Source organism: Aotus nancymaae, unplaced genomic scaffold, assembly GCF_030222135.1.
Source record: "Aotus nancymaae isolate 86718 unplaced genomic scaffold, 86718_ANA_hifiasm-v0.15.2.pri h1tg000064l_1, whole genome shotgun sequence".
Classification (NCBI taxonomy): domain Eukaryota; kingdom Metazoa; phylum Chordata; class Mammalia; order Primates; family Aotidae; genus Aotus; species Aotus nancymaae.
Window position 1 is genome coordinate 32,453,039 of NW_026988479.1, and position 15,885 is coordinate 32,468,923.

The following is a 15,885-nucleotide window of genomic DNA, read 5'->3' on the forward strand; positions in this document are numbered from 1 at the left end:
AGACACTCACGTGGTGGTGTCTGTGGTCTCCAAAGATGACCATCTGGAGAAGGTAGTAGAGATGCCAGAAGACACTCAAGTGGTGGTGTCTGTGTCTCCAAAGATGGTCATCTGGAGAAGAAGGTAAAGGTGTCAGAAGACACTTGAGTGGTGATGTCCGTGGTTTTCAAAAATCATCATCTGTAGAAGCTGGCAGAAGTGTCAGAAGACACACGAGTGGAGTTGCATATGGACTCAGAAAATCATTGGTAAAGGTGGTAGAGGTAATAGACACTCAAGTGCAGGCATCTGTGGTCTCGAAAACTCATCATCTGTAGAAGCTGGCAGAGGTGTCAGAAGACACTCGGGTGGAGTTGCGTATGGACTCAGAAAATCATCGGTTAAAGGTGGTAGAGGTAATACAAGACACTCATGTGCAGGTGTCTGTGGTCTCGAAAACTCATCATCTGTAGAAGCTGGCAGAGGTGTCAGAAGACACTCGGGTGGAGTTGCATATGGACTCAGAAAATCATCGGTTAAAGGTGGTAGAGGTAATACAAGACACTCATGTGCAGGTGTCTGTGGTCTCGAAAACTCATCATCTGTAGAAGCTGGCAGAGGTGTCAGAAGACACTCAGGTGGAGTTGCATATGGACTCAGAAAATCATCGGATAAAGGTGGTAGAGGTAATACAAGACACTCATGTGCAGGTGTCTGTGGTCTCGAAAACTCATCACCTGTAGAAGCTGGCAGAGGTGTCAGAAGACACTCGGGTGGAGTTGCATATGGACTAAGAAAATCATCGGTTAAATGTGGTAGAGGTAACAAAAGACAGTCATGTGCAGGCATCTGTGGTCTGGAAAATTCATCATCTGTAGAAGCTGGCAGAGGCGTATAAAGACACTCGGGTGGAGTGCGTATAAAATCTGACAATCATCGGTTAAAGGTATTAGAAGTAATACAAGACACTCATGTGTAGGTGTCTGTGGTCTCGAAAACTCGTCATCTGTAGAAGCTGGCAGAGGTGTCGGAAGACACTCGAGTGGAGTTTCATATGGACTCAGAAAATCATTGGCTAATGGTGATAGAGGTAATAGACACTCATGTGCAGGCGTCTGTGGTCTTGAAAACTCGTCATCTGTAGAAGCTGGCAGAGATGTCAGAGGACATTCAGGTGGAGTTGCGTATGAACTCAGAGACCCATCGGTTAAAGGTGTTAGAGGTAATAGACACTCAGGTGCAGGTGTCTGTGGTCTTGAAAACTCATCATCTGTAGAAGCTGGCAGAGGTGTCAGAAGACACTCGGGTGGAGTTGCGTATGGACTAAGAAAATCATTGGTTAAAGGTGGTAGAGGTAATAGACACTCAGGTGCAGGTGTCTGTGGTCTTGAAAACTCATCATCTGTAGAAGCTGGCAGAGGTGTCAGAAGACACTCGGGTGGAGTTGCATATGGACTCAGAAAATCATCGGATAAAGGTGGTAGAGGTAATACAAGACACTCATGTGCAGGTGTCTGTGGTCTCGAAAACTCATCACCTGTAGAAGCTGGCAGAGGTGTCAGAAGACACTCGGGTGGAGTTGCATATGGACTAAGAAAATCATCGGTTAAAGGTGGTAGAGGTAACAAAAGACAGTCATGTGCAGGCATCTGTGGTCTGGAAAATTCATCATCTGTAGAAGCTGGCAGAGGCGTATAAAGACACTCGGGTGGAGTGCGTATAAAATCTGACAATCATCGGTTAAAGGTATTAGAAGTAATACAAGACACTCATGTGTAGGTGTCTGTGGTCTCGAAAACTCGTCATCTGTAGAAGCTGGCAGAGGTGTCGGAAGACACTCGAGTGGAGTTGCATATGGACTCAGAAAATCATTGGCTAATGGTGATAGAGGTAACAGACACTCATGTGCAGGCGTCTGTGGTCTTGAAAACTCGTCATCTGTAGAAGCTGGCAGAGATGTCAGAGGACATTCAGGTGGAGTTGCGTATGAACTCAGAGACTCATCGGTTAAAGGTGTTAGAGGTAATAGACACTCAGGTGCAGGTGTCTGTGGTCTTGAAAACTCGTCATCTGTAGAAGCTGGCAGAGGTGTCAGACACTCGGGTTGAGCTGCGTATGGACTCACAGAATTATCAGATAAAGGTGTTAGAGGTAATACAAGACACTCATGTGTAGGTGTCTGTGGTCTCGAAAACTCATCATCTGTAGAAGCTGGCAGAGGTGTCAGAAGACACTCGGGTGGAGTTGCGTATGGACTAAGAAAATCATTGGTTAAAGGTGGTAGAGGTAATAGACACTCAGGTGCAGGTGTCTGTGGTCTTGAAAACTCGTCATCTGTAGAAGCTGGCAGAGGTGTCAGACACTCGGGTTGAGTTGCGTATGGACTCACCGAATCATCGGTTAAAGGTGTTAGAGGTAATACAAGACACTCATGTGTAGGTGTCTGTGGTCTCGAAAACTCATCATCTGTAGAAACTGGCAGAGGTGTCAGAAGACACTCGGGTGGAGTTGCGTATGGACTCAGAAAATCATTGGTTAAAGGTGGTAGAGGTAATACAAGACACTCATGTGCAGGTGTCTGTGGTCTCGAAAACTCATCATCTGTAGAAGCTGGCAGAGGTGTCAGAAGACACTCGGGTGGAGTTGCATATGGACTCAGAAAATCATCGGTTAAAGGTGGTAGAGGTAATACAAGACACTCATGTGTAGGTGTCTGTGATCTCGAAAACTCATCATCTGTAGAAGCTGGCAGAGGTGTCAGAAGACACTCGAGTGGAGTTGCGTATGGACTCAGAAAATCATTGGCTAATGGTGGTAGAGGTAACAGACACTCATGTGCAGGCGTCTGTGGTCTTGAAAACTCGTCATCTGTAGAAGCTGGCAGAGGTGTCAGACACTCGGGTGGAGTTGCATATGGACTCAGAAAATCATTGGCTAATGGTGGTAGACGTAATACAGGACACTCATGTGTAGGTGTCTGTGGTCTCGAAAACTCATCATCTGTAGAAGCTGGCAGAGGTGTCAGAAGACCCTCGAGTGGAGCTGTGTATGGACTCGGAGAATCATCGGTTAAAGGTGGTAGAGGTAATACAAGACACTCATGTGTAGGTGTCTGTGGTCTCGAAAACTCATCATCTGTAGAAGCTGGCAGAGGTGTCAGAAGACACTCGAGTGGAGTTGCGTATGGACTCAGAAAATCATTGGCTAATGGTGGTAGAGGTAACAGACACTCATATGCAGGCGTCTGTGGTCTTGAAAACTCGTCATCTGTAGAAGCTGGCAGAGGTGTCAGACACTCGGGTGGAGTTGCATATGGACTCAGAAAATCATTGGCTAATGGTGGTAGACGTAATACAGGACACTCATGTGTAGGTGTCTGTGGTCTCGAAAACTCATCATCTGTAGAAGCTGGCAGAGGTGTCAGAAGACAGTCGAGTGGAGTTGCGAATGGATTCAGAAAGTCATTGTTTAAAGGTGGTAGAGGTAATAGACACTCATGTGCAGGCGTCTGTGGTCTTGAAAACTCATCATCTGAAGAAGGTGGCAGAGGTATCAGAAGACACTCGAGTGGAGTTGCGCATGGATTCAGAAAATCACTGGCTAAAGGTGGTAGAGGTAATAGAAGACACTCATGTGTAGGTGTCTGTGGTCTCGAAAACTCATCATCTGTAGAAGCTGGCAGAGGTGTCTGAAAACACTCGGGTGGAGTTGCATATGGACTCAGAGAATCATCCGTTAAAGGTGGCAGAGGTAATACAAGACACTCATGTGCAGGCGTCTGTGGTCTCGAAAACTCATCATCTGTAGAAGGTGGCAGAGGTGTCAGAAGACACTCGGGTGGAGTTGTGTAAGGACTCAGAAAATCATTGGCTAAAGGTGGTAGAGGTGCCAGAAGACATTCGTTTGTAGGTGTCTGTGGTCTCGAAAACTCATCATCTGTAGAAGCTGGCAGAGGTGCCAGAAGACACTCAGGTGGAGTTGTGTATGGGCTCAGAAGATCATTGGCTGAAGAAGGTGATAGAGGTGCCAGAAGACATTCGTGTGTAGGTGTCTGTAGTCCCAGGTGACACCCAGATGGAGGATGTGGCCGGCAAGCCATCAGTGTTCTTGAAGGGTCAGCCATCAGGTAGGGCGAGTCGGGCAATCCTGGGCAATGATGTTGCCGTGCTGCAGCCAAATTAACCTGCAGGCAGAAGGAGGAATTATTTTGAAATGTATGAATCTGATGGACAGAACCACCACCACCAACACAGGCTGCACCTTATGTTGCTGGTGATAGTTTTTTGCACCTTTCTGTCCTCCAGGTTTCAAAACAGCAGCATCAGTGTCATGAAGTCACCCTTCAACTAAGTACCACCGACAGCTGGGGAGTGAAGAAGAGTCATTGGGACAAACTGTTTTCTCCATATGCCACTGCGTCTGTCTGCAAATGTAGGCAGGCTGGGGGCCTGCCCCAGGGAAGACAGAGTCATAGCACAGTAAGGAAGAAGCATCTTTCAGACACAGGAGTGTCTCTGTCCATCCTCATTCCTCCCTCATCGCCATCACCAGAGCACGTTCTTTGCATCAGATAAACAGCGAGTAAGAGAGGCATGAAAAGCCCATTGTCCACACGTGTGTTTCAGCTTCTTTTTGGAGAATGTTCTCCAGGCCTTTTATGTTCTGTCTCTGATTCTCAGAACTCTGCAAGTCCGTGTGACCACCCTGCTCCAAATCTTAAGAAAACAGAGGCTCCCCGAGGAAGAAGAACATGTGCCCAGGGTCACAGAGCTTGCAGGAGGCAGAGTGGAAGTCTATTCCAGCTCTACCTGCAGGACCCTCTCATTTTCCCTCTGATTCCTTTCTTGACAAAGGGTCTTCTTCACTCTGGGGGTGCCCTCCATGAGCACAGATGGCTCTGGGGAAATGTGGATTCTTGAAGATAAGCAGGGAAACTGGGAGAGGGTTTTCTGACAGAAGAATCTGACATACAGAAGTCAGTTAGGCATGGCTAGAGTATTTCTTTTAACTCCCAGGTAATACAAATTTTAAGTGCATTATGACATAAATAATACTTTTGTCCAGGGAATACTGAGGTGGGACTTCTGAAAAAAGCAAGTTTTAGAAATGTGTTTAATTTCAAGTGTACAGTTCCCATCATGTGTAATCATAGGACTCGGCAGCTGTTGAAGGTACAGAGGCCACACGAGAACCAGCATAGCTGAGCATCATTTAAGGCCTTGGTTGGGAATTGTCACTGTGGGTAATAGGTTACATTCACTTTCACTAACTCACAATCAAGGCATTTTTTAATTACAAATACGGAAACTCTGACACTTAGAATGTTAGATCAGGGCACCACCACATGGGGGTGAAGGCATTTTTGCACAACACAGTTACCAACAGGAATGGGAGTGTGATGAACTATGAAATTGACCTTGACGAAGAGCATTCAAAATTGCACAAAGCACATATTAATGTTGGATTAATGAGTTTTCACTTTCATCACTTCTGGGAATACAGCAGATATTTCAAATGTTGATCACCTACCTTGTAGAAAAAAACAAACAAAATCACAGCAAAATAAAAGAAAACCCCACATAATTCAGAAATAGACCCCACAACACCTTGAGTAACAGATCAGTCAGAGTTCACTGGGCCATGAGACCCATGAAAGTGGAGGTCAGTGGCATTCCCGTTATTTCCAGAAACAGAACAGTAAAAGCCCTTCAGCCCTCAGTCCCTAAGCATTTATGGCTTCTGGAGGTGCCACTCAAGATGACTAGCTGGGAATGAAGAAGCCAGAAAGCTTATGGGAAAGATTTTGCTTCTGAAAAAGTCCAGACAGAAAAGGTATCACAGAACCTACAGAGCAGAGGCCAGGCCAGGAGAGGATGATGGAGGAAAAGACTACAGTGTCCTGATACAGGCAGAGTGAAAATGACCCCAGCATTTACCTTTGTCTTCTCTGTGTTTTCACTTGGGACGCAGCTTCTGTTCCTCACGGGAACCGAATGAGGTCCTGAATCTGCTAAGGGCAAGAGAAGGAAATGGGGCTAAATCTCGCTCGCATGTTCTGTGCAGAATAAGAAACCCTCCACGCCTTCTGCTGCCATCTCACCCTCTTTGCCACACTCAGGTCCCTTACCAGAGGCACAGGGTTAATTGACCAGATGCATCAGAGGACCCTGGAGCCCTCTGGGCCTGAGCCTTGAGGAAGATACTGCAGAGTCCTGGTCCAGGAGTTTTCTTAACTCTCAACAGGCTGTGGACAAGTCGGGCTCTAACCAGCTGGAAATGAGCTTTAAATCAGGGGTTCCCAGTACACATCAAAGGAAATCACCCATCATGTGAGCACAGACTCCAAATTAAAATAGAAACAGCCATGGATGGGAAGAACATCTATAGGCTCACGACAGGAGCAGCACTGCTCCTTTTCTTCAAGCTGTAGGGGCATTTTAAATCCTGTGGATTCATAGTGAATCTAACCTCCATATCTCACCAGGCATTGTCAATATTTCTGAACAGAAATGAACATAAAGAGACTAACGGTCATGAGAAAAGGTAAGCGCTACAGAAATTAAATGGGGGCCGGATGCGGTGGCTCACACTTGTAATCAGAGAACTTTGGAAGGCTGAGGTGGGCAGATCACTTGAGGTCAAGAGTTAGAGACAAGCCTGACCAACATGGTGAAACTCTGTCTCTACTAAAAATACAAAAAGAAAAAATTTGCCAGGCATGGTGGCAGGTGCATGTAATCCCAGCCACTTGGGAGGCTGAGGCAGGACAATCGCTTGAACTCAGGAGGTGGAGGTTGCAGTGAGCAAAAATTGTGCCAATGCACTTCAGCCTGGGTGACAGAGCAAGGTTTTCAAAAAGAAAAGGAAAGAAAAGTGAAAAAGAAAGAAAGAAATCAACTGGAAAGTTTTAGGGTCACCCTTCAAATGTTAGAGGAGTAAGATTACATAGAAATTTAGCTTACTAAAGGAGTTACATAGTTCACAATAAACAATTTAAACGAGCAAAAAGAATGAAGGAAGTTCCAAAAAGTGCAAATAAATGCTTCTTTTCTTAAAGCAGATCTCATGTACTGTTTTATTGATCCACGAAGACATCGCCCGAAAATCTCTGCTCTCATCAGCACTTACAGCTCCCATTCTAAAATGTTATCGTTGTTACTTTTCTCAAATGAAAGAAAAACAAAGCCTTCACACTGACTCAAGGTGGGAAGGGGAGCTGGCCCATTTGCCTTGTAGGCTCGTCTTCACAGTTAAAACTAACCAAGGTATCAGTGGGGGGCAAAGTCCACAGTCAGTGGAGGGGTCTGAGCTCAACCATTCACATGGGATCAGCCAAGAGCCATTCAGCTAGGGCACTTGAGAAAAATGGGGTCCTGTCCCCCAGCAGGACAACTGTTCTCTTCATAAGTGCTAGGAACTGTTTCCAGGAGACATGACAATTACCCCACCTGAGCCCTCACCCCCAAAAGGAGAAGCACGGTATGTGGACTGTGCAGCAGAAACTAAGCGGCTGCCTTCACGGGAGCTCCTACCTCGCCAGAAAGCGTTCTTCAGGCACAGGCGTTCCTGGGCTGGCCCCTCACTCATGTGTCTCCCTGGCACTCTCCTCTTTCTCCTCATTTCCCATCTAGAAGACAGAGAAAGAATGGACTTGAAAAAGAATTAAAACATCACGTTCTTTACTAGACACTCGAAGCTTCATCTTAAAACAAAAACATCCTTAAAAATGACCATAACAACTGAGCGCGGTGGTGCAAGCCTGCAATCCCAGCACTTTGGGAGGCTGAGGTGGCCAGATCACCTGAGGTCGGGAGTTTGAGACCAGCCTGACCAACAAGGACAAATTGTCTCTACTAAAAATACAAAAAAGTCAGGTGTAGTGGCACATGCTTTTAATTCCATCTACTTGGGAGCCTGACACAGAGAATTGCTTGAACCCGGAAGGTGGAGGTTGCAGTGTGCTGAGATTTCACCACTGCACTCCAGCCTGAGTGACGGAGACTCCGGCTCAAAAAGAAAAAAAATCCATCACAATGACCTACCTGTGCTGCTTGTAGGCAGCCTTGCTCTCTGCCGTCTCCCTCTCCGAGGCTTGAGCACAGAACTGTGGGGAGAAAAATACATCCATGTCCTCACCTGGCAGACTATGCCCAAAAGCAAGGAAAACAAAGAAACAAAACTTACCCAGTTGTCAAGAGCCTTTCTTGCAGAAGAGGTGACCTGAAAAAGCCAAAACACCCAGCCTGAAAGAATATCTTTCAAGTTCTTTACAGAATCGGATTTTTCTGATTTTAACTCACAGGTAATTTCGTTAAAATCAGAAGTGGTACATGAAAAAACATCCCCTCCCCAGGCGTGGTGGCTCACACTTGTAATCCCAGCACTTTGAGAGGCTGAGGTGGGTGGCTCACTTGAGATTGGGAGTTTGAGACCAGCCTGGCAAACATGGTGAAACCGCAACTCTACTAACAATACAAAAATTAGCTGGGTGTGGTGGTGACCGCCTGTCATTCCAGCCGCCCGTTGGGAGCTGAGGCAGGAGAATCGCTTAAACTCATGAGGTAGAGGTTGCAGTGAGCCGAGATCACACCATTATACTCCAGGCTGGGTGACAGAGCCAGACTGTCAAAAAAAAAAAAAGAAAACTTCCCTCACTTATATTGACAATTCTCTGTTCAGGACTAAGTAGGGTAGAGACTGTTAAATGCGGCAGGGTGTGGTGGCTCACACCTGTAATCCCAGCACTTTGGGAGGCCGAGGCAGGTGGATCACCTGAGTTCAGAGTTCAAGACCAGCCTGACAAAAATGGTGAAATCCCGTCTCTACCAAAAATACAAAAATTAGCCGGGCATAGTGGTACATGCCTGCAGTTCCAGCTACTTGGGAGGCTGGGGCAGGAGTCTCACTGGGACCTAGGAGGCAGAGGTTGCAGTGAGCTGAGATTGTGCCACCACACTCCAACCTGGGCCAGAGAGTCAGACTCCATTTCAAAAAAAAAAAAAAAAAAAAGGAGAAAGGCAGTCCCGAATGGCAGGTAATTATCTAGGTTGTAAAAATAAAACGTACTTCCTCTTCCCTTGACTATAAAAAGCATTGTGGGATTAGTGCTTTTTTCTTGGATCGTTATTCAGAAGGAGGTTCAGTCCCCAGACAACCACATTTTTACTGTCATGAAAGGTAAAGTATACTTTACCTTTCTGTGTTAGTATACTCACACAGAAGCAAATTTTTCGGAGGAAAAGGCCAACCATAGAAACTCCCATAAATACAACAGTGAAGACTATCCACACAATGCCAGGAACGTCATGCCCAGTGTACAAATCATTAGGTGGAAAACTGATGCCCTGGAATAATAATAGTTGAAATAATGAAAAGGTCAGTGACATTCACAATATTTCAGTAAAAAATAATAATCTTTAGAAACCATCAACCTCCTCCAAGAGGTAACCACACCCCTCAGATATCACCAGGGGATTCCACTGCTTCAAAAAAGATTGGAAGCTACCAGTCTCATGTTTTTTGCATGGCTGGTAGTGTGTTTAGGCATTCTAAATGTACACTGCCTTTTTTTTTCTTGACGTAAAGCAGGGATATCCAATTTGTTGGCTTCCCTGGGCAATATTAAAAGAAGGAAACTTGTCTTAGGCCACACATAAAATACACTAACCCTAACAATAGCTGATGATCTAAAAAACATCACAAAAAGGCCAGGTGTGGTGGCTCATGCCTGTAATCCCAGCACTCTCGGAGAGTGAGGCTAGGGGATCACCTGAGGTCAGGAGTTCCAGACCAGCATGGCCAAAATGGTGAAACCTCATCTCTACCAAAAATACAAAAATTAGTCAGGTATGGTGGCAGATGCCTGCAATACCAGCTACTCAGGAGGCTGAGGCAGAAGAATCGCTTGAACCAGGGAGGGAGAGGTTGAAGTGAGCCAATATCACACTATTGTACTCCAGCCTGGGAGACAAGTGGGAGACTTTGTCTCAAAAAAACAAAAACAAAAACAAAAATCACAAAAAATATATATATATTTTTTGAGACGTGTCCCACTCAGTCACCCAGGCTAGAGTGCAGTGGTGCAATCTCAGCTCACTGCAACCTCCGCCACCTGGATTCAAGCCATTCTCCTGCCTCAGCCTCCTGAGTAGCTGGTACTACAGGCACCTGCCACCACGCCTGACTAATTTTTATATTTTTAATAGAGACAGCATTTCACCATGTTGGTCAGGCTGGTCTGGAGCTCCTGACTTCAACTGATCCGCCAGCCTCAGCCTCCCAGTTACAGGCGTGAGTCACCACACCAGGCCTGTCATTTCTTTATATTTAAATAACATAAGGACTTTAAGACCCTTTCTCCTTTGGGTCAATCAATGATCTGCACCATACACATTTTACAAAACCAAGGACAATACAGTCCTGACTCACATCCTGGTCACGTCACTCCTAGTGACTCCCACATTGCAAACCTCCCAGCACGTGCAGCCCTCTCCTCTCCACCTGATGGGCTTCTAATCTCCCATCACACTGACTGGACACAGACTCCCTAGAGGCAGCCCCCAAGAGCAGAAGACAGGGATGACACAGAAGTTCCTAAACAGTCATCAAATGACAAAACTCAAATGACATTTCATCTTGTTTTGGTTTTGTTTGAGACAAGAGTGCAGTAGGCATCCAACTAATCATTTTTGGAATCTTTAGTAGAGATGGGTTTGGCTATGATGCCCAGGCTAGACTTGAACTCCTGGACTCAGGTGATCTGCCCACCTTAACCCCCCAAAGTACTGAAATTACAGGCCTGCACTGTGTAATATGCCAAGTGACACAGCCCAATAACAAGGAAGAAACCCCAAGGGCCCAGCGTCTACTCACATGGGTGGGTTGATGGCTGGGAAACCCCAGCAGGAGGAGCCAAAAGAGCGGCCACGGCACCCACATGTCCTGGTCCTCTCAGGGTGCCCTGAGAGGGCCAGGACAGAGGTGGGGGTGGCTTAGGGCTAGGGGAGGGAAGGGGATGGGGATGGGGCAGGATCTGAGTTGGGGAGGGGGATGGGAGGGAAGGGGAGGGAGGGGTACAGGGGATGTTGGGCACCTGGAGGAGGGGGAGGAGAAAGGAGTCTAGGAAAGGATCGGGTTGAAACAGTCTTCAAGTGCGAGTGGGAGGTTCAGCTACAAGTCAGGGAGAAAGTCCATCAGGGAAGCCACAGGACACGTGGAGCAAGAGAGCGGGAGGCTCGGGAGCAATTAAATGGAGACCAGGGCTCTGGCTTCCACCTAATCTTCTCCTGTCTGGGCGCTGCCTAAGCAACCCTCGTGCTTTATACTCCCTCTCCACCAATCCCTGGCCCCGGAATGTGGCACCACACAATGGACATTACATCTGTCCTCCAATGCCCCTCCCCCACCTCAGCCCCCAACTGACTCCCAAGGACAGGTCCTCTCTGGAACCTTCACAGACTTCATTTCTGGTCTTCCCCACCAGCTCCCTGTTCCTGCTTCTGGGTGGCTCCTTCCTTCCTGAGCTTCCAGGGTTTCTCATGGTCAGTCTTGGCTGCAAAACATAAGAAACAAATGATGGCAGGATGGCAGGAAGAACCTCGCACACAAGCAGAGTGGGAGGCTCTACAGGCCCCTCTCAGCCATTCATATTCTAAGCAACAAAACATCAGAAGGATGCAGAAGGTCCCAATAGTAAAGCATCTCCATCACATCCATGCAGCCATCATCCATCATCCTGTATCTCGGGAACAAATGTTGGAGCTACACTGGTTTTAAGCATGCAAGATACATTTACAAAAATTAACCCGACTTATTTTGTTCATCAAGTCAGACAAATCTAATCACACAGCAGGTTTCTGGTCACAGACTTGTGCTAGAAGTCAATGATTAAAAGCTAACCAAAAATTATTATCTGCTTGGAAATTCAAAGTGCCCTTACAAGATATCAACAGAAGAAAGAATCCAAAATGAAACAAGACTGCCTTTACACTCATTGAGAAGATCACAACATGGCAATCAAATGCCTCCCTCTGGCCCAGGAATTCTACTTTGTGGCACAAGGTTGTGTGGTCTCAAATCACCCCTAACACACCTAGACATGTTAACATCTGAAATAGGGTGATGGTGTCACTTATCTATATTATCTTATTGCCTATGAAGGTGGACTTTTAATTCTGAACCCCGGTTTGGCAGCATCAAGAGTGATGGGTGGGGAGTGTCAAGCAGGTGGGCAGGAGCCACGCGTCTGGTGGCCAAGCCAGTCCCCCACTGTCCATCATCTTTCCTGGCCCCATCCTCACCTAAACTGCCCAAAGGAAGTTTCATAAGTTATCCATAATTTACACCGATTTGGTAAAGCACACTCTTGTGTACAGAGGTGGGAGGAAGCATTTGTTTTTCCTCCCTACTTGATCCCTCCAAAGTTTGGAACCGATTCATAAATATTCTTATTTTCTGTTCATATGTTCTCATTATCAGCAGGCGATAATCAGAAAGAGTGGTTCTACCATCAGCCTTTGATTGAAGCATCCCGTTTAAGAATACGCAGAAAATGCCCGGCCCTGAGTTTGCAGACTCACAGCGAGGAACAAAGCGTCCCTCCCTGCAGGCCCGAGAGCCTTAGAGCTTCCTGGGGAGCAACACGGCAGGGAAGGCCCCGGCAGCTGCTCGCGGGCAGGAAGCAGGGGGCGCAGCCCCGGGCCGACCCTCCTGCGGGCGGGGACGTTCTGCTTCCTGGCGACTTTCTCCACCGCCCCGCCGGCTGCTGGGGGAGCGGAAGCTGCCCAGTGCCTGGAGGTCGCTCCATCGCCTTCTCCGGGCCGACCCTCCTGCGGGCGGGGACGTTCTGCTTCCTGGCGTCTTTCTCCTCCGCCCCGCCGGCTGCTGGGGGAGCGGAAGCTGCCGAGTGCCTGGAGGTCGCTCCATCGCCTCCTCCCACTGCGGGAAGGGAGAGGCGGTGGTGGCGGCCGGAGCGGGGTGGGCGGCCTGAGGCGAGAGCCCGGCTGACCCCGGCTGACCCCGGCGGGGGATATGGCGACCTGGGCAGCAGAGGCCTCAGCGGCTGTACCGCTAACTTCCCAGAGGCGCAAAGGCGCCTCGCATGAACGTGCAGCCCAGTGGAACCCTGCCCTGCCACCCCGGGAGGGGGCAGGAGCGACGCAGACAGGAAGCCCCGAGCAGGGCGCGGGGCACCAACAAGCGCCGCGTTCTGCTTCCTGGCGTCTTTCTCCTCCGCCCCGCCGGCTGCTGGGGGAGCGGAAGCTGCCCAGTGCCTGGAGGTCGCTCCATCGCCTCCTCCGGGCCGACCCTCCTGCGGGCGGGGACGTTCTGCTTCCTGGCCTCTTTCTCCTCCGCCCCGCCGGCTACTGGGGGAGCGGAAGCTGCCGAGTGCCTGGAGGTCGCTCCATCGCCTCCTCCCACCGCGGGAAGGGAGAGGCGGTGGCGGCGGCCGGAGCGGGGTGGGTGGCCTGAGGCGAGAGCCCGGCTGACCCCGGCTGACCCCGGCTGACCCCGGCGGGGGATATGGCGACCTGAGCAGCAGAGGCCTCAGCGGCTGTACCGCTAACTTCCCAGAGGAGCAAAGGCGCCTCGCAAGAACATGCTGCCCAGTGGAACCCCGCCCTGTCACCCTGGGAGGGGGCAGGAGCGACGCAGACAGGAAGCCCCGAGCAGGGCGCTGGGCACCAACAAGCGCCGCAGCAACCTCCAGGCCGTGGCCACACCAGCCTCTAGGGGGCGCCACACCAACCTCCAGGCGGCGCCCACACCAGCCTCTAGGGGGCGCAGCACCAACCTCGAGGCAACACCCACACCAGCTTCCAGGGGGCGCCGCACCAGCCTCCAGGCGGCACCCACGCCAACCTCCAGGCGGCACCCACGCTAGCCTCCAGGGGGCGCAGCACCAACCTCCAGGCGGCACCCACGCTAGCCTCCAGGGGCCGTTGCACGAACCTCCAGGCGGCACCCACACTAGCCTACAGGGTTGCACCTGCCGGCACCACACTGGAGCAGGAACTGTGCTGTCGGCCCCACCACACTGACCCGGGCGGCCCAGGCCCGCAGCAGCCAGAGGACAAGACCATGCCCACTGCCCCCCCGGGTGATGAGGAGGAGCAAGATAGCACCCTAGTGCTAAATACATACTTAATACATACTTAAATACAAATCATTAGCCAGGGATGGTGGCAAGTGCCTCTAATCCCCAGCTACTAGGGAAGCTGAGGCAGGAGAATCACTTGAACCTGGGAGGTGAAGGGTGCAGTGAGCCGAGATTGTGCCACTGAACTCCAGCCTGGGTGACAGAGTGATTAAAAAAAAAAAAACTCAAAAACAAAAATCCCAAATAATTCCATATGGGCAAGAGCCATGGCATGCCTGGCCCCATGGCCTCCTCCAGTCCAGCCAGAAGCTCCATGCCAGGCCTGGGGCCCGTGCCTGCTGCCCAGGCCTCTGTGCCTTATACACTAAAAAATAGGTTGACTTGGAGAGGTACTTTTAAAAAAATTACTCATTTAGCGAGAGGGGTGTCACTTTGTTGCCCAGGCTGGTATGGTGGCACAGTCACAACTCACTGCAGTCTTGACCTCCTGGGCTCAAGTGATCCTCCTGCTGCAGCCTCCCTAGTAGCTAGGACTATAGGTGGCATGCCACTACACCTGAATTTTTAAAATTTATTATTATTATTATTATTATTATTTTGAGACGGAGTCTTTCTTCGTCACCTAGGCTGGAGTACAGTGGCACGATCTTGGCTCATTGCAACCTACACCTCATGGGTTAAAGTGATTCTGCTGCCTCAGCCTCCCTTGTAGCTGGGATTATAAGCACATGCCACCATGCCCAACTAATTTTTATATTTTTAGTAGAGACAGGGTTTGCCCTGGTGGCCAGGCTGGTCTTGAACTCCAGACGTCAAGTGATTCGCCTGCCTCGGCCTCCCAGCGTGCTGGGATTACAGGCATGAGCCATCCCGTCTGGCTGCCTGGCTTATTTTTTAAAAAATTTTTGTAGAGGCCCAGTCTTGCTATGCTGCCCAGGCTAGCCTCAAACTCCCGGCCTCAAGTGATACTCCCTCTTCAGCCTCTGAAAGCATTGGGATTACAGGCAGGAGCCACTATGCCCATCCAAATTTATTTCTTTTAAAGGAGATATAATTGACCATTTCAGAGTGTGCAATTCAGTGGTTTTTTTGTATAGGTGATGTGATGGTCACCAGTGGGTTTTGTGTAGGTGGTGGGATAGTCACCCAGAGGGTTTTGTGTGGGTGGTGTGATGGTCACCCAGTGGGTTTTGTGTGGGTGGTGTGATGGTCACCCAGTGGGTTTTGTGTAGGTGGTGTGAGGGTCACCAGTGGGTTTTGTGTAGGTGGTGTGACGGTCACCAGTAGGTTTTGTGTGGGTGGTGTGACGGTCACCCAGTAGGTTTTGTGTGGGTGGCGTGACGGTCACCCAGTGGGTTTTGTGTAGGTGGTGTGAGGGTCACCAGTGGGTTTTGTGTAGGTGGTGTGACGGTCACCCAGTGGGTTTTGTGTGGGTGGTATGACGGTCACCCAGTGGTTTTTGTGTGGGTGGTGTGAGGGTCACCAGTGGTTTTTGTGTGGGTGGTGTGAGGGTCACCAGTGGGTTTTGTGTGGGTGGTGTGACGGTCACCCAGTGGGTTTTGTGTGGGTGGTGTGACGGTCACCCAGTGGGTTTTGTGTGGGTGGTGTGACGGTCACCAGTGGGTTTTGTGTGGGTGGTATGACGGTCACCCAGTGGGTTTTGTGTGGGTGGTGTGACGGTCACCCAGTGGGTTTTGTGTGGGTGGTGTGAGGGTCACCCAGTGGGTTTTGTGTGGGTGGTGTGACGTTCACCCAGTGGGTTTTGTGTGGGTGGTGTGAGGGTCACCCAGTGGGTTTTGTGTGGGTGG

The 15,885-nt window shown here is 49.4% G+C and overlaps 2 protein-coding genes across 2 annotated transcripts; both read right to left on the bottom strand.

Moving 5' to 3' along the window:
- Positions 1 to 1,482: 1,482 nt before the first annotated feature.
- Positions 1,483 to 2,647, bottom strand: LOC135270655 (nuclear pore complex-interacting protein family member B3-like; the record flags this gene model as incomplete). The annotated part of the gene is made up of 1 exon (XM_064366598.1): positions 1,483 to 2,647. A coding segment is annotated over one exon (1,062 nt), but the record flags the coding sequence as incomplete, so codon positions are not given.
- Positions 2,648 to 2,701: 54 nt separating this feature from the next.
- On the bottom strand, positions 2,702 to 12,118 carry LOC135270618 (nuclear pore complex-interacting protein family member B4-like; the record flags this gene model as incomplete). Its single annotated transcript, XM_064366270.1, has 7 exons — positions 11,428 to 12,118; positions 9,195 to 9,323; positions 8,164 to 8,199; positions 8,022 to 8,083; positions 7,512 to 7,606; positions 5,916 to 5,989; positions 2,702 to 4,162 (listed from the first exon to the last, which is right to left on the bottom strand). Coding segments are annotated over exons 1-7 (1,872 nt in total), but the record flags the coding sequence as incomplete, so codon positions are not given.
- Between the last annotated feature and the right edge of the window lie 3,767 nt (positions 12,119 to 15,885).